Here is a 23,105-nt window from a genome sequence, read left to right on the forward strand (position 1 = left end):
AACATAAAAATCCTGCATTACGGTGTAATGCAGACTGCAGGCCTAAGCATTAATACAGATGGTGTGAACTTGTGGGGAACCAAGGCTATTTTAGCTGCTGGGTTCAAACCACGACTTGATTCTTTTAGTGATGAGGGCTATCGGTATTAAAGACTGACACATTTGTAAACTTCTTTCTGAAGACGTGTCTTTAGTTCAGCAGGGCCACAGAAAGAGATGGAAGAAAAACCCATTTATTTGATTTCTGTCATGAACGTGTTTGTTCTAGCATTCCTCTCTCTGCCAGGTAATGTATCTGCTTCTTTTGTATCAGTCTGTTACATAAAGGAGGGAAATGATAATGCATGCAATTTGACAAATACAAAAGTGTCATAAAAGTGGATTTTCTATGCTAATGCAGTTGTAATTTAGGTGTAGTATTTTTCTCCGTAATAGAGAACTGTTTATATTTTGGTGAAGAAAGATCTCCTGAAGATGTGATGGTAAAATATCTAATAATATTTTATTGCACAGCATCTTGGAAATGCTTTGAACATATATGTTTGAGCTTATGTCTAATTTTTATTATTAACTGAACTAGAGATAAATGCTGATAAATGAAGAAAACGGGGACCGCAATTAATCATAATGTTAAATTCAAAAGGTATTTATGTCTAACTGGGCAAATTATGAGTGATGCATGTTTGATAACTGAGCAAGAGTTTGTTACCCTGTCAGATATAAAAAAAAAAGCTTAATTTGTAGAAGGATAAAAATACACATACTCATAATCATTCCGTGCTACCATACTGATTAAGCAATAATTGTACATTTAGAAATGTTACAGTAATCTCAAATACAAACAGTATGGTTATAAGAATTTGTAGATAAAGTTATATTAATATAGAGTATTTATTTATTTTTTTTTTACAAATGTGCAAAACCAGAGTATTCAAACTTCTGATCCAGTTTCATTATCACAAAAACCTGTGAAAACGGTGAAAAATCTGAAAGTGAAATTGAAACTTAACCCTGTAATGCCAAATGTATCATATTTGATACATACAGTTTCTGACATGTTTCTGACACCTTATGCATAATTTAATGGTATAAACTTTGTTAAAAATCCTATTGTACACAATCAGATATAGGCCCCTACCTGATAACAGAGGGCAGAAGACTACACAAAAAATTATCTTGACTTATCGCATAGTAATAAATTGTTAATATCAAAAATGTATTTCTGTTTCTTTCTTTTTACATATTTTGTTAAAAGGCCAAATAAGGACTTCAAACCAAAAAAGTAATTTTCTGTTTTGTTTTATTCTTGGATCGGGCTTTAAAGGGTTAAATGCAAAATAGTTGCTGCATCTGCATGAACTCAGTAATGCATATTTATCGTTATATGGTCCAAGTACTGAAAAGGTAGCTATGTTTGAATTTTTGACAGAAAGAAAGATTTAATATGCCAATAGCATGATAATCTTCAAACGTTGAATTTAGGCACGTATGTTGTCTTTCTTTTCTTAGAAAAAGTGCATTGCTGTACAAGCACCTCACCCCACAAACTTCCCTTTTCTCTTCGTCAATAAAAACGGATGTGGACTATGTGTTTGCACATCAAGCAACACCTTTGACTTCACCTTGTTTAGGTCAAGGGGGAAAGCTCACAATGAGAAAGATTTATATCCGTTTTTACTTGCCTTTTTTTTTTTACATAGACAGCGCTATACTTGTTTACAGAGAAAAAAGGACGGACAGGAAAGGCTTGTTTATCATTCATTTCTGGTTATCTAATAAGAACCTCAGAACTAACCATAAAAAAACAACAATCAATAAAATTAACCAAAAAAAGAGAAAGTAACATTTCACACTGTTTTTAAATTTTGTGAAATGTGTTCAGTAAAGTCTGTCTAATTAAGATTACTAAATACATTACAATAGTTAAACCATAATAACTTCTCTATACAGAAAGGCCTTAGCCTCGGATTTGAACCCAGGAACTTCTTGCTGGAAAACAGCAACAAGCATTTTTGTGTCCACTAAATATCCAACAGTGCTATACAATTAATGTGAGTCTAGATCAAAATAGGAGTGTAAGGAAACAATATAAAAACAGTTGAGTTTTCAAACAAATTTTGAACATTGCGCTGTTTTCTTCTTGCAAAGTACTCTTGTTCTAAATGGGGCAGCAGGGCTCTTTCTCCCTGGTGCATATGAACACTGCAATGCACGGCCCAATATCTTTGGGTACATTTTAAAGGATACTTTTTTGTTGCATTTGTTAGTGTTAACAAATGTATGTTGTTGATAGGATTTACTCAATATAGTCTTTTGATTTGCTGCTATGTAAATGTGATATTTACATTATTTACATAGATTGTATCTACAGTACCATCCACCAGTACATATTACAATTTTTTAGGGGTCTTTAAAAATAAACCAAATTTTATGATTTCAGCTGTGGAAAGACAGGGCATTGATCTGTTTTATGAAGAAATAGTTTTTTTTTTGATGGTGCAGTGAACTGTAAGATGCTGTTGAATCGTCTCTTTCACAAAACTGAGACACAGGATAAACATGACATAATGACTCTTGCATATTGGACAATGTGGAAGATGCAATAATGGAGCAATTCTCTAAAAAAAAAAAAGAGTGGGTTTTTTTTGTTTGTTTCTTGCATTGTTTTACTGTACAGGGACAAAAACATTTCTATGACAAAAATATCTCAGACGAATTTGTGAAACAGAAAAAAATATTCTTCCTGTGTTGTAAATTCATGTGTTGATTTTTGTCCTATTGATTTTACCTATTCTTTTCTCTGATCTACTGCAGGGCTTCAAGGTCAGGGGGGCTGGAGCGTGACTTACTCTCCCTCACAGATCTGTGCCATAAAGGGCTCAACAGTGGAATTAAAATGCACATATCCACCCAAAATAAATGATACAGTTATAGTGGTTCAAAACATACAATGGTTTACCAAAGGGACAAATGCTGCTCCTGTAGATCTGAGAAAGGACCAAAACTATGCAGGTCGGGTTGAGTACAGAAATGGCTGCACTGTGAGAATCAGGGATATTAGAGAAACGGACTCAGCTTTCTACAAGATAAGTCTTAAAACAAATTACCATCAGGGATCATATACTGCCGTTCCAGGGGTTAGCTTGTCTGTCTCTGGTAATATTTCTCATTTCAATTTAATGATTTAACTGTTAGGGTTTACATACATTTAATTCTTGTGATGCTATCTTGTATTTAGGTCTCAAGCTGCATGTGATCAAATCAGAGCGCAGACAGAATTATATTTGGACGCAGATGAAATGCAACAGCAGTTGTCTACCTGATCAACATCCCTACATCTGGATTAAGAACGGGAATGAAACTTTGGCGGGGACCTCCTCATTTTTTCAATACACATTCTGTGATACGGAGCGCATTTCATGTGCTGCAAAAGGATATGAGAAGTTCCCCTCTCCATCAGTGTGTCAGTTTCTTTTACAGTATTGCCTCGAACCACAAACAATTTTAATGTTGGCAGATCAATAAGAAGAAAATGTCATAAAAATGTATTTAATTTTTATTTCAAAAGTGGTTTGAACTTGTATAACTCTTCAGTTTGATTCAGTTTTTTTGTTTTCTTTTTTCGGGAAGGGTTAATCAGTTTTACATCTTATGCCTGCTCAACATCAGCCATGGTTTGTAATAAAAAAGGTTGAGTTATAAAGGAATGAATTTAAGCTTACAAATACAAAATTGTAAAAACATAACTTAATTACAAAATTGTTACTTTCAGCTAATCATCCTCAGTATGCTGAACTTCCAGGAGGTTGAACATATATAGGAATGTTCCCTGTGAATTTTGGTCCAAATACATCAAATACAAGAGGAATTATCCTGATCCTGTTTTTAATGCGGAAGCTCTTAGAGAACAAGCATTTTAGTTAACTATAAACAGCATCCTTATCTCAAATGGAAACATTAAAAAAACAATGTGTACCATATAGAGCAAGAAATAAATATACTTTTCAGGAGTAACAAAATATGTTTTGTTGCCCCTGAAAGATTTTGTACCCATTTAGATACTAGTTTCCTTTTTCCAAAAACTTAGGTTATAGGTGCTAACTAGTACAGCTAATTAAGTTGACAGAGACTATCCAGTTCCTAAAGTGTATTTTCTCTCCCAGATGGACCAAGGCCCCCGACTGTTTCACATCATCCACTAGGGGAGGTGGTGGAGGGAAGCTCTGTGACTTTGGTTTGCAACAGTGATGCTAATCCACCTGCTACCTACAAATGGTACAAGGAGGATGAACCAGATCCACGCAGCAAAGAGTCAAAGCTTGTTTTCAAATCAGTTCAGTCCTCTGACTCTGGAAAATATTCCTGCAAAGCTGAAAATGTGCTAAACATGACATCAGAGGATATCATATTGGATGTAGAATGTAAGTTTCCTTGAAACAAACCCTGTTTTTTTTTTTTTTTTTTTTTGTTCTTCTCTTTTTTTTTTTTTTGTGTTGTGTCTTTGTTTAGGTAAAACACCCAGATTGACTTAGGCTCAGTTTAAGTCAGTCAGGCTGGCCAGGGTACCTTTAAAGATGCAAGTCTCTGACACACTTTAAGGACAAAGAATTTTTAATATTGTTTTTTTTTTTAGCTCATTGCTGAGAAGAGCATGTTATGTGTAATACAAACACACATAGTTTTTTTTTGTCATTTAGTTTTAAACAACAGCTGAACTAAGAAACTACCCTAGCCCCTAGTTTGATCATTACTAATAATAAGTTGATGCCAAAGTTTATGCATAAACTGGCCTTACTGCCATGACCGCAGGAGTCAGACATTTTTACAGTATCCGAAAATAAAGAATTTAAAAGAAGCATCGTTACTATTTGATACAAATCTCCTCATATGATCCTTATTTCTTGATTCCTTCAGATGCTCCAAGGCTTCCTGTGGTGTCTTTGGTTCCCTCTGGTGACATTGTGGAGGGCATGTCATTGACACTGACCTGCAGCAGTGATGCCAACCCTGTAGCTAATTACAGCTGGTTTAAAGAAAATGAAAAATGGCCACAGTATTCAAGACAAAACTTCACCATTGCAGATATAGGACAACAACACAGTGGGCTTTATCACTGTGAAGCCCACAACAGGAGAGGAAGTCTCAAATCTTCTATACATTTTACTGTTGCTGAAAGTAAGTTGAATAAAGCACCCTGTTCACTTCAGCATTCTGAGCTGAAGTTATATTTTTTTTGAAGTTGGATTTTGTTTGGAAATAATGAGTAGTTGTTGACTTGACCTATACAAGATAATACTCCCATTACCTTGATTAGATTTAATAGAAATAGGTTAAAACTACAAAGCTATATAAATACAAACCAGCAGGAAGGGTTTTGATAAACCAAAAACTGTCCTTTTTGGGAACAATTCAGGTTTTCAGTCAACTAGAGAGGGGCTTGAACCTTTGAACTAGCTCTATTGCTGAAGCCGACCATAGTAACAACAGTTTGGGGTGTTATTTTATTTTTATTTTTTTCACTTTTTTCTCAATTATCTTTGAGCTTTTAATTGCTAATTCCTCAACTATAGCACCATGAGGTCAACTAATGTTTTCCCCATAACCAGACTAAATTTGATGACAACTTTCTTGCAGAACAAACCTGACATGCTGAAATTTCTAGGTATTTTTTTATTTTTATTTTGGGCATTTTTGGTGTTTTCATAACGAGTCCAGAAGTTATGTCCAACGACAGCCTTACTTATGCACAACACACAAGCCAGTGTCCTCAGGCGAGTAGCAATGTGCCTGAGGCGCCGACCTGCATAAAAAGATTTCTTTGATTGTGGTATCAACCTAGCTGCTGTTTGGCTCCAGCCAAAATAAATAATTAAATGAATTAATAAAAAGAAAGAATAAAGGATTGCAGCCTCAGCAGATTCAGCGTAATGTCAGCTAGGACGTTTTTTGGTTGTGGTTTTGGGCGTGAATGCAGGGGAGAGAACCATCACACTCACCTTCACGCTCACCCTATGATGGGGATGAAGTCTGGAAAAGTACAGACAGTTTCCTCCTATGAACCCCCTTTTATACCAAAACCCTGCCAATACACCATTATACAGTTGCTGCAAGTTAGTGGTCGTCCTGAACACGTCAAATAGTTGATATGCGTTGGAGATAAGTTCCTGATAAGTTACGCATAAGTTATGCACAAGTTACTCATAGGTTTTGGACAGGCTAGACACTAAGACTTATGAGTAACTTACACTTACTGTGTGTCAAAGATCAGATAAATTACCTGTAACTTATGGCCCAAGTATGAGCATATGCTGCCGTATTTGCCGTATGTCGACGTGTTTCAGTGTGTTTCAGCATAATTCAGCATGCTCATAACTTATACAAAATGAACCCATAACTTATCGAACGTATGCCAGCGTTTTTGCCAGAGTTTCCGTAATACGCTGACTAAATCGTCAAGGTGTGACATGGGCTTAAGTTCATAAAACTCTGCAAGCACTCTGCAAAACTGGCATTAGAAATACCAGTAGCTTATTGTACTAGCAGTAGACACGCTAGTCTGTCATGCTGTTTGCTGTAAACATTGCTGTGAAACCAGATGTTATTCAATGAAAAGTGTTGTTACCAATTGAACGCAAAGGTGAGCTGTGTGTATCACCCACGTTTCTCAGAGTTAACGTTCATTACTTAAAAATGGGTCGTTCAGTTCACTGTTCACTGAAAATGGGAATGTATTCAGTGAATTCCATTCATTGATCGGGTTCATGCACAACACTGCTGGCAAATATGGATGACCTTGTTTTCTAGGGTCAGTTCTGAATCCATCTTTAGCTGTTCCCTTGTCTTTTATACCAAGAGCTAGTTGGTCTCTTACTGTAAAGCTCCATTGCCACAAAGCTCTGCTAGAGTAGAGAGCAGTGACAAGTCAAGACAAGGTTTAGCTTCCAAATTATTACAGAACTCTTTTCAAACTTATCAAATTAAATTTGGACCACAGTCAGAGGTCATTTCAGATGGAATTCAATAAAAAAGGCTGACGGGAATTTAGTGAAGGCAATAAGATGACTAACAAGAACAAGATAGTGATTCTCAGAATACACTCTAATAGATGGAGATGGGGAGTTCTGTTCTGTTCAGTTTTGTTCCTTCTAGCCAGTGTCTAGCTTTTTAAATTAGCTTTTGGCTCCAGTTCTTCACTATAGGTCTTTAAGATGAGTATAAACAACAAGTGGATGAGATTTTCTATTTAAAATCGTTTAGCACACTGAGTGCTAGGTTTTACACTCGTACGTTGATTCCATTTGTGGTTTTGTTTAGTTTGTATTTCAAACTTGTTTGTAATTTTCAGTTACTTTCACTGTAATTTTGTGGAGCGCAAGATGTCCCATTTGAAAGTCTCTTATGTATAACATTTTAACATAAACTGCATATTTTATACACTTTAGCAAAAAATGTAGATAAAATCAGATATATGAGAAGATTTTTTTTGCCCATTTTCCATTAAAATATTTGTCTTCTTTCTTGTAGGGATGCATTTCAAGATAATGAATATCGCAAAACTGGCTGTGGCTACACTGTTGTTGCTGATTCTTCTGTTTGGTATTTTTCTTTTCAAGAGGTAAGATCGGACAAAAGAAAAAGCTCCACTGCCACTTTATTTATAGTTTCCAAATATTAAGAACATTAATGTAATTTTTTTCATATTCTGAAATTAACTAAATTCAGGAAGCTGAAAGGAAGTAACCTAAAAGCTAAGTTAAAGAAACATCAACACAATATCAAGGTAAGAAATCAATTTGATCAAACATAATTCTTATTATATATAATTAAAGCGAAGCTGTTGCATGACTGCTGGTGTAAGTCACAATGATCCAGAAAATTATCATCAAAAGTGCTAAAGTAGAAGACAACATGATCTCTTCTCTTGCTCCTTTAAGATACTGTAGCTCTCATTCTAAGGACTTCTCCAGTTCTGAAAATGATGGGAAGAAACATGCTTATAAAGAATCACAACAATCATACTAGTATATGGTGGGTGACAGGTCCAAATGAGCAGTAAACAACAAAATGAGCTGCAAAAACATGTTTGATGTCAACTTCAATACAAACAAGCACAAAAACACAAATTCGAAATAAGAACTCTGTAAACAAAAACAAAAAATAGGCTGCAAACAAGTGAAAACATGCAGCAAATGGCAAAATGAGCTGCAGATACATTTATGATGCAATGTCTGAAATCCATGCAACAAAACAAAAAAAAATGTGCTGAAATTACTACAAATAGAAACAAAAACCTGCAATCAACAAAACAAATGCAAACAAAAAAGAGCATCAGCCACAAACAAAATGCTGCAAGAAAAAAGAAAATGGTGTAATCACAGACAGAAAATTATGCAAATAGTAAAAGCGGCAAACTCTCTATAAAATATGTAATACTGTAAGAATATGGGTTTGGTAATAAAATGAAAGATAACTAGCCTCTCCTTTATTCTTCCAACATTTTTTTTTTAATCTCGTGTAAAAGCTTAAAGTGTTGATAAAGCAACTCATTTTGCAGTTTGATGCACCTTTTCAACAGTTTGCAGCTCATTTCTTTTTGTTTGTGGTGTTTTTCTTTTGGAGTTTGTATCATCATTTTACAACATGTTTCTTCGTTTACTGCTCATTTGCAGCTGTCATCCACCGTACTAATAAGATTATCACACTCAACAATATCAAAGCTAGGCAGTAAATAAAAGGCAGCTTGTTCTCTTTGGTATCGTTTTTTGGAACATAAATTTGTTCAGTGTGTTTATGTGTTCGGGAAAGGATTCCTTGGCTTTGATTTTGACCAGGGTGTCATACACATACAGCGGGTAAAATAAGTATTGAACATGCCACCATTTTTATCAGTACCTATATTTACAGAGGTGCTATTGACATGACATTTTTACCAGATGTCATTAACAAGCAGTGCAATCCAAACTTACTAAAAAAATCGAACCCTAGATGTCCAGAAATTAATTTAATGTGGAATGTTGCAGAGAAAAAGTATGGAACATGTGAAGAAAGGGAGGTGGAAAAAGGTATGGAAAGCCAAGACACCAGCCGAAATCTCTCAGTAATTAGAAAGCAATCCTGCTCTTCTCAGTGCAAATTAATATCAGCTCGTTCAGTCCCAAATGATGGCCTATAAAAAGGTGTCTCTGGTATCAAACAAGAAACATCTCATAATGGGTAAAAGTAAAGAGCTTTCTCAAGACTTTTGCAACCTCATTGTTGCAAATCATTATGATGGAATTGGTTACAGAAGGATTTCGAAACCGACCACGACCAGGTGCTTCTCACAAGATTTCTGACAAAGGAGTAACAATAATTATCAGAATAGATGTCCAACAGCCAAAGACCACTTGTCGAGAGCTTCAGAAAGACCTGGAATCAGCAGGTACAATTGTTTTAAAGAAGAAACAATGCACTCAACCACCATGCTGTATGCACACTCACCACAGAAGATTCCATTGCTGAAGAAAAAGCATGTTGAAGCTCATTCAAAGTTTGCTGCACATCTTTTAGTCAAGCCTGTGAAATACTGTGTATATATAGTCTGGTCAGATAAGAAAATTGAACTCTTTGGATGTCATAATACACATCATATTTAGAGGTCAATTGGCACTGTACATCACCCCAAAAACACCATACCAACAGTGAAGTTTGGAGGTGGGAACATCATGGTTTTGGGCTGTTTTCATCATATGACAAAATTCAAATAATTGAAGGAAGGATGAATGGAAAAATGTGCAGAGACATTCATGATAAAAATCTGTTGCCATCTACCAAGATGATGAGGATGAAAAATCGGTGGACATTTCAGGAAGACAATGACCCAAACACACAGCCAAGGAAACTCTCAAATGGTTTCAGAGAAAGAAAATAAAGCTGCTAGAATGGCCCAGCCAATCACCTGACTTTAATCCAATAGAAAATCTATGAAAAGTAAAGATCAGAGTTCATAGACAAGGCCCAAAAAACCTTAAGTACTTGAAGACTGTTTATGTAGAAGAATGGGTCAAAATCCCACCTGAGCAATGCATGCAACAAACTACTTAATACAGGAGGCGACTTAAAGCTGTCATTGCGAACAAAGGCTTTTGTATAAAGTATTAAATACATTTCAATAAGTCACTTTCACTTTATTCCACATAACTTAATTTCTGGACATCTATGGTTTGATTAGTTTGTATGTGTGGATTGCATCGATTGGTACCGCCATCTGGGGGAAATGTCATGTCAATAGCAAGTCTAGAAATATATTTACTGAGAAACATGGTGGTGAGTTCATTGCTTATTTTACCAGCTCTATATGTGTAAGACTAGTGGCCCTTGTAGAAGTTCAAACTTTTCTCTCAGCTTCCTCCATCTAAGTAATTGCCCCAATTGGTGTAACTTTGGATTCCATGGCATACCTATCTGTCTGTAGATTTTTTTATGACCTTGTCTTGAGGCTTGTTAAATCTTGGAATGATTTTCTACCAGTTTGATATGAAGTCTCCAGTTCTGATTAAAATCTCTACATTTTTTCCTTCCAACCACAAACTGAAAAAAAGCTTTTCAAAGAAGAGGTAAATTATGTTTTCAAAACAAGAGTGAAAGTCTAGTTCATTGTACTTTAGTGTGATTAAAACTTAAAATAGCACATTGGTAATAAATTAATAACAGTTGCGCTAAAATAATAGTTTGGGAGGTAGTGCAAAAAATAGAGAAAATAATTTCATACCGTGAGATATATTTTGATGTATATTTTTTTATTATGTAATTTTCTCTCCTATGCTAGCCTGACCTGAATCCTGTTTATGAGAACATCTCAGCTTTAAGAGCCTACAATGCAACCCACGAGGAGGAGAAAGAGAAAAAAAAAACACCTGATGTTAAATTAAGCCAGTTTGCAGCCTGTAAAGATGACCAAGACAGCAATTTATACATTTCTAATTTTATTTAAATCAATTCAGTTCATATAAATAGTACCAGATAACAACACATGTAATTTCAATCACCTTAACAGTGACAGTTCGATCGGATCATAGTGTCAGATATATATATATATATATATATATATATATATATATATATATATATGGAAAAACAGCTTGCATCAATTCATTAATTTTGCCGAATTTGCTTCTCCTTGATGAGCATGCCCAGTCAGTAGATATTTGCTTGCATTTTGTTGACTCAAAGCAAGCATGCATGCAGCAACAGTAGAGAGAAAAAACTAACTGGAAGAAACCTCCAGCAAAACGGGGCTCAGTGTGCTTGGCCTTTTGTAGGGGCTGACTGGGGTTCAAGGAGAAGCAAACATAAAAGAGGAACATAGAACCACTGAACTATAAATACTTTCTATGTTAAAAAGGTGAGGGTAACTGAGGCCCCGTCCACACGAAGACGAACCCTGGCCTAAACGCACAAATTTTTCACCAAACCAGCCTCTCATCCACACGAAGCCGGCGTTTCGGGGGTCTGTAAACGATCTTTTTTTTATTCAGCCTTCAGAGTGGGAAGATTTCGAAACGCCGTTTTCGCGTTTCCATCTTTACGCTCTAACCACATATTTTTTTTTACACGCATGCGTCATAGCGTCGCCTCTAAACACGCATGCGCGACCAGTATCACAACAACAATGGCGCCGTTGCTGCTAATGCTACTCACCCTGCTGTCGGGCTTACAACAGAATCTTCCTCTTCTGGAATATCTCCAGGAAGAACAGAGCAATATCGACGACATAGTTCATCACCTGAATTTGACTTAACCACGAAAATGGACCCGCAGGGCAACCATGTATAAATATTAGTGCGCATGCCCAACATTTCGTCGCTTATTTTTGCTTTGGCAGAACAGCGCCACTTACAGGCCTGGCATACATTTTGCAGCGTTTTCATGCATTCCTGTGGACGCTCACATTTATTTTACGTCTCCGTCTTTACGGCAAACGTTTTGGAAAATATCAGCGTTTCGTGTTCGTTTTGACTTCGTGTGGACGGGGCCTGAGCCTCACAAGTAACTCATTCTAGGAAGGATGCAATTAAGCAGACAATCTCTGAGCCAGTTTGCATATGAAAGGTATGAAAGATAGCATGTAGAGTTAGTCCCAGTAAAAGCTGAGACCACAGCTACGTCTGTAAAATAAACACAACTAAGTACTGAAAAAAAAGCCCAACTCGATCATCTATATGTTGACGGCAGCAGCCCAGTTGATATTTTTCTCCAGGATGATGTCACAGCCAAATAGGACAATATGAGAATCGAGATACAATGATGAAAAGTGGTTCCTATGTCCTCAAGCAATCTAAGCCTATAGCAGCATAACTATCGAGAAAGCTCATGATAACCTGCGCCACTCTAACTGTAAGATTAGTCAAAAAGGAGCATTTTGAGCCTTGCCTTAAAAGTAGACATGGTGGCTGCCCGACAGACTGAAACTAGTAGTTGGTTCCACAGGAGAGGAGCCTGATAACTAAAAGATCTTCCTCTCATTCTACTTTTAGAAATTCTAAGAACCATTAGTAATCCTGCACAATGAGAGCGAAGTGCTCTGAACATCAAACTGTGACTTTTCATCCTCTACATAGATCTACCTCTATCTAAATATAAAATATAGATCTACTACTATCTAAATACATACATTTCATGTGGAGGAACAAAATCATACAGAAACCTTGAATGGCAAGTCAAAAAATTAAAGTCCTATTCTTTCAAATCTTTGTTTTTGTATTACTTTGTGTTAGAGGTACTGATTTAAAAACAAGAGATTTTTTCAAGCCTGCCGTTTTGAGGTTCAAAGCTGATTAGTTTTTCCAATGACTTTATTTAGCTGTTATAACTAAAATATAAATAAATAAATATTTTTTTCTTACTTGCCTTCAGATATGAACTCTGCTGCAAAATAAAGAAATATGTGAACTCTGTTTGTATTTTGAAAATACAGCAGTTTTGTTACACTCTTATGGTGTGATCATTTATAAATGTTTAGTGGTTTAAAGCAGGTTTTCTGGTGAAATATCCAAATTGGTTATGTGTCCTACTTTGTGGTACATGTAGAGCCAAGTTACATCACTTTGACAGTCTGTTTATCTAACTGTCCTACATGTGGAAGCGTGTTGTCTTACGTGTTTAAAATAAAGTTTCCCTGAATCTGATGTAACGATTTTAACTTTAAAATACACTTTGACGTTATTTGTTTTATTTGGTTTAGATTCTATGAAATGCGTATTACAATGCAAAATACTGTGTCACTGTAAACAAAATAGGACTCTTGTTCTTAAGAGTGTAATGTAGATCCCAACATCCCTGCATATTTTGTACATATAAGGATTCAGCTGTCCATCCTTGGTTGTTCACTGGCTTTACTCACATACAAACTTATGAGAACTTTTTATAGATTAATCTTCCCTAATTTATAAAAACAATAACGTTTTTTTTCCACTAATATTGTTTTATTCTTATTGTACAGTACTATCTAATAAGATACTACATATGGCTTAAAATGTATCTCATGTCTACAATAAGTATAAGTATTTTGTAACACATAGATTCAGATCATTATTTTTTAATTTTTCATTGTGCTACCGCATAAATTGTTTCTGTAATGTTTTAGGCGACCACTATGTCATCCCCATGTACTGTATTTTCTAAAAGTATGAAATTAAAAAACTCACACAGAGTATGTATGTGGTGCCAATGGTCTCTAAATAGGATTGTGTGGGGTTCTTCTAGATTTGTGGAATAGCAATTTTATGGCAGGAGTCCCCAACAAATCCAGGTGAAAAGCTGCTCTAAAGAAAATTTCTTATTACACATTGACCGTCTCATAATATGTATCTGGTTGTTAATCTTTATGATTTTGTGTTTGATGTTTTGTTGTTGATTGAAGATTTTAATGTTTCTGACGACTATACAACATAATATTCTGATCTTGTCATGGAGTAAAGAACTTTGCATTGCCTTGCTGCTGAAATGTGCTACACAAATGTTTAATGTTGCTTTACTTTTACTTTTTCAATGCAATATCTCAGCACAGCAAGGTCGAAAGAGGTCAAAGGGAGACAGAAATGAATTCTTGCAAAATTTAATGAAGACGCCATAATCCAGAACTGATCAAAGAAACTCAGGAATCGCAAACTAAGAGAAACCAAAAAACAACTAGAGTGACACAAAAAGGAAATGAAACCAATGATCCAGAAAACACAGAGTTACATAAATCAAACTGTAACTGAAAACTCAAAAAGAAAACTTAAACAGTACTTAAAGTCTAGAAGTGGCAGAATCATGACACTGAGATGTGTTGAACTACGACTCTCCTTCCATTTTTTTTAACTTTGGCTTTCAACATTTTGTATGACAAATAACTTCAAATTTCCAAATTTCTATAAAGACGAGCTTCACCGCCCAAAGTGGGATTAATGGCGGCTCTCCAATTTAGACCAGTTATCCCCCAAAAAGTTTACACTTGATTTATCCCACATAATTTTTCCAAAGCAGAACAGGTGGTTATGCTACAGCCAGTCTTTACAGGGAAGGCTCAAGCAGTCCAGTTTACTCCTACTACTATCACATATTGCACACCTAAGGTCTCTAGATGTTTTTGGTCTGTCGTTGTTGACCTGTGGTGGGCCTGGAGAAAGAATTTGACTGTGTTCCTTTTGGTGCCTTGTTGGGGCGTTGCAGAGGAATGGAGCTGGGAGCTTTTTACTTTGGGCTGTACAAGTGCAGCAGGAGTTTGGTCCACATTGCTGGCATCAACTGCTCCCTGTGCATGATGGACTCTGCCAGGGCTGCCCTTTGTTACTGGTCCTGTTCATACAGACAGGTTTTCCAGGAACAGCCAAGGGGATGAGAGGGTCTTTTTTTGGGACCAGCCCTGATTTTTTTTCGGACAATGCGGTTCTTTTGTAAAGACCTGCAGCATGCACTGGGGCAGTTCACGGCCAAGTGCAATGACACAGGATGATGATCAGCTCCTCCAAGTCTGAGGCTATGGTTCTGGAACTGGTCATTATTGAGAAAAGAATGGAGAAGGAGATCAACAGATGGATCTGTGCGACTGCCACTGGAAAATTGATGCTATTCTCTGAGTCTCTGAGTAAAAAGGCCAAGCTCTCGATTCACAGGTCAGTCTGCATTCCTACCTTTACCTATGGTTATGAACTCTGGATCATGACCAAAAGAATGAGATCCAGGATATAAAATGCTGAAATGAGTGGCTGGGCACTCCCTGTTAGGATTCCAGTTTGTGTTGCTTGTTTTTTGTGTTTTCCTCTCTCCACCACCAGGCGGTGCCTTGTCCTCGTTAGGCTTCCCTGCATATCTGCGGCTCGTTGGGTCATTACCAGAGGAGTATTTGAGCAGCGGGCTGTTACTACCTCGACGCCAGAGTGTTTGCCAGTACTGGGTACTCTAGCCAAACTTAGATTAGCAGAGGTTAACCTTAGCATTGTTTCTCTGAGTCTGAACTTGTTTTTTGTCTTTGTTCTTCAGCAGGAAGACTTCCTGTGTTACTGGATAAGCCTAGACCTTCTACCCCTAGAAGGATTTACTGAGTCTTACTGGGCAAGGGGAAAACCTTCACATGATCCATTCAAGTCCACTCATGGAAAACCAAGTGACAGTCCGCTCCTTTACTCCTCTGGGTCCAATGTTGGTCTGCCTGTCCGCTCTCCAACGAGTTCCCTCTTCTCTGGGTTAAACCCCCACAAACTGGATCCAAGGATAAACCAAGAGCCCCCCAAAAGTGAGTGCCCCTCCAGCAATATTCAAGCCTCAGTCTATTTTCCCACTGTCCCTGAACTGATCACTGTGATCTCCCCTTCAGACTTTCCAGTTCCGGTTCACCAGTCCGCTGAGTTCCAGCATTGTTTCCTCACAGAGTTTCAATCTCCATCAGTGTTTGCTGACCTACAATAAAGCTGTTAAACTTTTACCCTTGGTCTCTAAGTGGTTCTCTGCATGTGGGTACGATCTTTAAAGCCCACTGTGACACTCCCGTAGATATGGCTGAGGTGCTCAGTCATCTGGGAAAAGGCTCAGATTAGAGTTATTTCTCCTCTACATTGAGAAGTCAGCTGAGAAGGATCGCTTATCTTTCACCGATGCCACCTTGTTGCCTCCCTCAGTAGGTATTTGAAGCACATCGGTGGGTTCAAAAATGTAGGTTTTGTAAAAGAAGAACTGAAATACACAGTAATGGATTTTCATACAACTTCTGCAGAAGGAGAGACAGTTGAACCCCAGACTCAAACACACTGTCTCCCACCGGACCTCCTCCGCAGAGCGTTTTATAAACAGAACATGACACATGGTTACAAACGATGTATTGTTCTGACAGAACAATTGATCAGTTCATAAAACAGGATGCTCCACTAGAATGACAAGGCAGGGTGGTCTCCTGACTGAATCATGAGACAGGAGTGGAGCATCTCATTCCTACAATGTTTCATATGAACACACATTACTTTAATAATCATCATTGAATAAACCTAACACACATGTCACCGGGTGGAGGTCCAGGGGACAGCCTGGGACACAGTAAAGGGACTATATTTCCTGGCTAGCGTGGGAGTGCCTCAGGCCTCCCCCAGAAGAGCTGGAGGACATGTCTGGTGAGAGGGTATTCTGCTCCGACTGGTGCCTCTGTGACCCACCCCTGTGGAAGCGAACATTGTATTTTTTACTGAAATGAAAAACTAATGTAAAAAGTTTTGAAATACTGTTATTTGATCTGTTTTATATGAATGGGGACAGTGGCAACAGCTGATAAAACCTCATGCCCCGGCTTATCTAGGTGACCTTGATACATGCTAATCATATCAACTAAAAGTAAACTTATCACCTTTAAACCATATTGGTTTGAGCTATTAAAAAAATTGACAAGTGTTTACAAAAACAAAGTTTAACGATAGATATATTTTCATAACATTAAAACAATATTTGTCAAATGAATTCCAGACAGTTCTAGAATCTATGTGCTTTTTATATAGAAAGGAGATCCCTGGTCTCCCCCTTTAATATTACAAGGCAAAAATTACCTATCATCTTACAAACAGTGGCTGCACCTAATATTGAGGTACAGGTACATGTACTATACAGTACTATAATATTGATAGATTGACAAAGAAATATTGTGCATGCCCACTTTTTCTGCCACTGATCAGAGGCATTCATTTGGTTCCACTGAGTGTTCTTTTGCATAAAAGTTTTGCGGGACTGTTTTGTTAAAGGTTACATCAGTATACCAGTTCGGCCAGATCTTCTGACATAAGGCCGATCTAATTCTGGAAAATGATTTAGCTGGTGACAGATTTCTGGGTTTGAAGATCCTGTCAATGTTACAGATGAAACAGGATGCCAGAGCAGAACCTTCCAGGGGTTTTTACTTTTTGAGCTGTTACCACAACCATGTCACAGGCTGTGTCAAGCATGCTTTCTGATTAGAATTTTCACCTACTTAAGTATCTGTTTTAATTATCTCATAGCAAGAGTTGAGTACTGAGCAGAAAGAGGATGCATCCCTGACTGGTTTGATTGTCAGAAGAGTCAGATAATTCAGTGTGTGTGTTATTTTGGAATAAGTACTAAATAAAAAGTGGATTCCAGAAATAGGTAAGCAGCATTCAGCCGGTAAACACTTATTTTATTTAGATTGCTATCTACTCTACCAGCATTACTAAAAATGTGAGCAATTATGAAACATTTTAAAAAGACAGAAAATTCCATCTTTGATCTCCGAAGATTTTTTTTATTCATTTTGTACCTTATTTTTTAGTTCCTTATCAGTCAGAGTACAAAAAATTCACAGTACTGAATCAGCACTGTTAAAAGTTTTTATTGACTTGGTTTGAACTGATTCTGGCAGTTCAGCCATTTTAGTGCTTTTAGATCTTACTGTCAGCAAGGTCTTTCTCTGTCAGGCTTGGGGACTCCAAGTCATCGTCGGCCCCCCTTTACTTCAGGGTTCTATCCTGGGACCTTTATTGTTTGTGCTAAACCTCCTTCCTCTCAAAGAGATTTTTACTAAATATGGTAAAGCGTACCATTTCTATGCACATCATTGTCAAGTTTATTTGCCAATTGCTAAAAACAGTAACTGCCCCTGACACCCCTACTTGACTGTCTGGGTGATGTCAAGGCCTGGTTATCAAAATATTTTCTGAAACTATATGAGAAGAAGACAGAGGTTATAGTGTGTGACAGTACCATCTATGACTTGAGACCTTGCAATGATTTTGTACATTTCAAAGTAATCAGCCTTGGTGTCACCATAGACAGCGATTTTAAACTGGACAAAGAAATGGCACTTTAAAATTGTGTTTTTATCGTCTCCATCTTTTATTTAAGATTAAACCATTTTTATCTTTTAATCTTTTTGAACAAGTTTTACACTCTTTTATTTCTAGGTCTGAGGTCCATTTTTGTCTAATAGTGCCTAAGACGAGGCTAAAAACCAGAGGGGACAGAGCGTTTTCTGTAGTTGGCCCATATGAACGACCTCCACAGTTGAGAGTTCAAAGTCTCTTCTTGACACACTTTTACTCTTTGGCTTTTAACACCACATAATTGTGTGGTCCTCTCTGTCCTTTTTATTTATTTATTATTTTTAAAATCTTACTCCGTTTTTGTGTGTTTTTATGTACAGCACATTGGACACATTATTTGTTGTTAAATCTGCTATATAACAAAGTGGATTGAATTTGACCAAATGATCAGTAAAGGGATACCTAAGACTTGCTATATTTATTTTAAAAACAGAGGCAGAGAAAGCACCAGAGCAAGGAGAAGTGGCGGCTAGCCGGGACTCTGGAGGCTAACATTAGGAGATTGAAGGACGGTGGTAGATCAGAGAAGCCTGTCAGGTAAAGAGCACTGGAACATGGAAAGATGGTGGCAGCTGACCGATATCTGCGCCGGAACCAAGGGAGAATGAGGAATGATGAAGGAACAGTCCCTATGGGGCTAGATTAAAAAGACTTTTGCTAAAGCCACCTGCAGCCGTCTTAAGAACATTCCCTACTTTTTTTTTGTCAACATTATTTTTTTTGAAACAAAGCTTTTAACAACCTTCCGTTTTTTTGCAATTGAATGTACACAAAACTTCTGATTTTTCAACTCCTTTGAATTACAATTGTGTACATCACAGGTGTGGTGGAGCTCTTGCTCGCAGTATTCATGTTCCTAACTGCACTACTGGAATTATTCAACAGTTTCTGGTTCAATTTAAGTCTTAGCTGCCTCATGGTCTACATTTCTGGGTGTCTCTGTGGTCTGATGTACTACTGTTTGTCCATGGAGGCCAGCCCTGAGGCCGGAGACGAAGGATGACCTCTGGAGGATGGCCACGAGGACAGTTTCTCTGCTGCAGGACTGCGGCACACAAACCTTGGGGGCCACCAACTGCAGCACACGAACCTTGGGGGCCACCGACTGCAGCACACGAACCTTGGGGACCCATGACAAAGAGGTAAGTAGTGTCCACTGAGGGGCCTGGAGGACAAACTCTCACTGAGCTTAAAGTCAGGGACCAGTTCATTAGCGAGCTCAGGGGACTCTGGAGAGGGGACACCAGAGGGCACTAGAGAGGAGACAGAGTGTACTAGAAAGGGAACACCAGAGGGCCTGAGACTGGAGAGGGGACAACAGAAGGGTCTGAGAATAGAGAGGGAACACTAGAGGGACCTGAGAGGGGAGAAGGGAAACTAGAGGGACCTGAGCCTAGAAAGGGGACAGTAGAGGGAGCTGAGGCTAGAAAGGGGACACTAGAGGGACCTGGGGCTAGAGAGGGGACACTAGAGGGGTCTAAACCTGGAGAAGGAACTCTGAGATGAGAAGAAAAACTGACCAGGTTTGGTGGTGGAGGGAGTCAAACAGTAGGCTGACCAGGTGAGCTCTGTAATTTCTGCAACTGATCGACAAGAAAGGTGATTTTTTTTCTATAAATGTTAGCTTGAACTTTCCCCGCAGTGCATCCAGTTGTGTCATCTCTATTTGCAACAATTCCATCTGCTCCTCCCGTTTATTTAGCTGTCTCTCTCTGGTGCCCAAAACTAAATCCAAGTCTGCTGGGTCAATTTCTGGCCGCTTTGTACTGTCACAATGGATGTGGTTCGACAGGACCCAAACGCAGACAAAAGCTTGAGGTGGTTACTTGAATGTTTAATAATAAAAAGTAGTGATGTTATGAGATGAGCCGAGGCTTCAAGGCGTGTGTCAAGTATTGGCAGTGTTGGGCACGTTACTTTGAAAAAGTAATTAGTTATAGTTACTAGTTACTTCTCCCAAAAAGTAACTGAGTTACTAACTGAGTTACTCCTCAATAAAATTAACTAGTTACTAGTAAAAGTAACTATTGCGTTACTTTTGCGTTTCTCGCCCCCGTAACCCTCACCACCCAGCCCCCACCTTCTCGCCGTGTGTTTCAAAAGCCAGCTGAATAGAGCGGACGACAAAGACAAGAACCTGCATTTATTGCAACTCAACGTAAATGACATCGGGGGGAACGCGATGTGAAGTTTTTTTAACAGGGCATTCAGATCTGGTGAGTATATGAAATTAATAACTGGGGATGTCTAATTCTGAAATCCTGTGTGTTTGGGTTGTTATAGATACTGCAACATCTATCTATCCATCTATCTATCTAGATGTATACTCTGTGTGTGACATAAAATATGGATCTCCATCCCTGCCACAAAGGCCATGAAATAATGTTTAAAATAAAAAATACAGTAGGTTGAAAAGGCAGAGCATCCATCCATCCATCCATCCATCCATCCATCCATCCATCCATCCATCCATCCATCCATCCATCCATCCATCCATCCATCCATCCATCCATCCATCTTTCTCCCTTTCTCCATGTAGGCTATCATTTGATCGTTCACGCTCTCCAGTTCTCCTGTGGCGCGAGCACAGGGCGACTGTTGAGCGCCTTTAGCGAGCATGCGCGTTTCCTGTCGCTTGCGCAGTGAATCGTACCGCCTGCGCTGTGCGGAGATGCAGGGGTATTTCCATCTGGAAAGCGCTGTTTTGCTACTGGAGTCATCCTCACTCTCCATCTCTCTCTGTGTGTGCTGTACGTTAACACCCACCAGCAGAAACACCCACCTACCCAACTGACAGACGGAATCTCACAATACATCAGCCAATCTCATCCTCCCCTCTCTAATGACAAGGCGCGCACGAGTCCTATCATGAAAAAAGGTTAATTGTGCGACCTGAGTAACGCGCAGTAACGGGGTGTCTGCAATGGTAACTGCGTCATAGTTACAGTCAAAGTAATTAGTAAGATTACTCGTTACTAAAACAAGGTAACGGTGTTAGTAATGCCGTTACTTTCAACGCCGTTACTCCCATCACTGAGTATTGGAGGGGGCGTTTCCCCGAAACAATAAAAACACTAAAAACTAAAACTTTAACAAAACCAAAACCATGACATATGCGTGAAGCCTTAATTCTAGAATCAAAGATAAACAACAGGAAACAAAAAGAAAATTATTTCCAACCATGTCAAGCGCTTTGTAAGCCTATAGCCATACAGTAGATGCAAAAAGACCCTCTGCTATTTTAGTTTTGTGATAACCACAGACTTCACAGGAAACATATCTGTACTGACATTGGTCATCAGTATTACAGTTAATTCACTTGTGATTTGCTCTCTTGCTGAAGATACGTCTTTAGTTCACTAAGACCAATAGAGATGGATAGGAAAGACATGCATTTGACTGCTGCAGTGAACACATTTGTTCTGGCATTTTTCTCTCTTTCAGGTACTGTATCTGTTTTCCTTTATCTTTCTATTTTTTTTTTTTTTTAAAGGAAGGAGATAGAGGGCAATGTGCTGTCTGTCAAATACCACTCACGGAAAAGGTTTGGTTGGAGTTGGTCTGTTAGAGCAGGAATTATAATTTGATAAAGGAAGGCTGGAAAATGTTTGAAACAAAAATTGCCTAGTTGTAAAAGTAGGCAAATTAAGAGTGATGCATGATTTATAACAGAACTACATTTTTACTCTGTCTGCTTAAAAAATTAATTTGTATATAAATACATCAACAGTGTACTCAAGTCACCCAATGCTCTTTTACACTGTTCTCCAATTTACAGATTAGGGCAGAACAGAATGATCCTTTATTTATCCAAGGAACCTACAGTAGATAAATAGAGAAGTGTTTGTCACAGACAAGTGTCTTTGATACAAGGTATAATAAAAACTGCCCTAAACAGATCAAGCAGAAATGCAGTATACAAATTGAAAATGTAGGTGTATTATTGTAATTATTGTAGAGCAACGAAAAAAAAACTCTCTGCATTTAACCCATACTGTTGTGGGAGTTAAGGGTCTTTGCTCAGGGACCCGGAGTGGCAGTCAGTGGGAGTGGGGCTCAAACTCAGAACTTCAGGATTCCAAGCTCTATGCTCTAACCTCTAGGCCGTCAAGCCTTATATGTGTCAATGCACCAAAGGTGTTATATGTATTTTTATAATGGTTTGTTGTGTTCAAGTGTATTTCTGATATTTGATACAAAGAAATATGTTCATTGCTGAGCAAAAGGTGCCTTGGCTTTATTTAATCACCAGCTTAGTTATGTTGTGATTCTATAGTTAAATTCTATTCCCAGCCCGCTGGGAATTTATGTTTATTCTTTAGCATCAATTAGCGTTGTCTTTACTCAGCAGTAAACACACGAAATGATTAGCATCATGAAAAGACACATTGCTTGTTCTGTCCCTAATTATGCCAGACCTGCAAACCTTTTTCCATGTCCATTTGGAAAGCTTGAGTTTCATCCAGTTTTGCAGCTCTGCAGTCAGGGGTTCCTTTGTCTCAGTCTCACGGCAGGGGTCCTCTCAGTCTCACCCCAAGGATATGGTTCTCATCCAGTTTGGCTCTGTAAGTTCTGAAACTCAAGAGAAATGTGTTGCAAAAGTTCTGTTTGCAGCAGTTAGGTTCTGAAGAGTTCTGACTCATCCTTGATGGTTCTGGGGATCTGGTTCCCCCTGGGGCCCGCATCTCCACTGTGGGCCACAGTGGGCCCCAGCTTTGAGCGCAGGAGCAGAAGGGATCAGGAGAGAGGTGCTGCAGCAGAAGAGCA

The 23,105-nt window shown here is 38.2% G+C and overlaps 2 protein-coding genes across 2 annotated transcripts in view; both read left to right on the forward strand.

The window, feature by feature from the left end:
* On the forward strand, positions 1–19,341 carry LOC119786995 (hemicentin-1-like). Its single transcript, XM_038290614.1, has 11 exons — positions 1–286; positions 2,815–3,156; positions 3,239–3,463; positions 4,164–4,421; positions 4,915–5,175; positions 7,525–7,615; positions 7,723–7,780; positions 15,505–15,665; positions 18,420–18,525; positions 18,772–18,875; positions 19,224–19,341. The coding sequence occupies exons 1-11, from the start codon at positions 217–219 to the stop codon at positions 19,339–19,341; spliced, it is 1,794 nt and encodes a 597-aa protein (XP_038146542.1). The 5' UTR covers positions 1–216.
* LOC119787024 (B-cell receptor CD22-like) overlaps positions 18,778–23,105 on the forward strand; it is an 18,763-nt gene continuing 14,435 nt past the window's right edge. Inside the window, exon 1 of the mRNA XM_038290644.1 lies at positions 18,778–19,480. Coding sequence (XP_038146572.1) covers positions 19,352–19,480 — 129 coding nt within the window. The 5' untranslated portion in view covers positions 18,778–19,351. The remainder of the gene's footprint in view (positions 19,481–23,105) is intronic.

Source organism: Cyprinodon tularosa, unplaced genomic scaffold (genome assembly GCF_016077235.1).
Source record: "Cyprinodon tularosa strain WSP-4 unplaced genomic scaffold, ASM1607723v1 ctg285, whole genome shotgun sequence".
Lineage (NCBI taxonomy): Eukaryota > Metazoa > Chordata > Actinopteri > Cyprinodontiformes > Cyprinodontidae > Cyprinodon > Cyprinodon tularosa.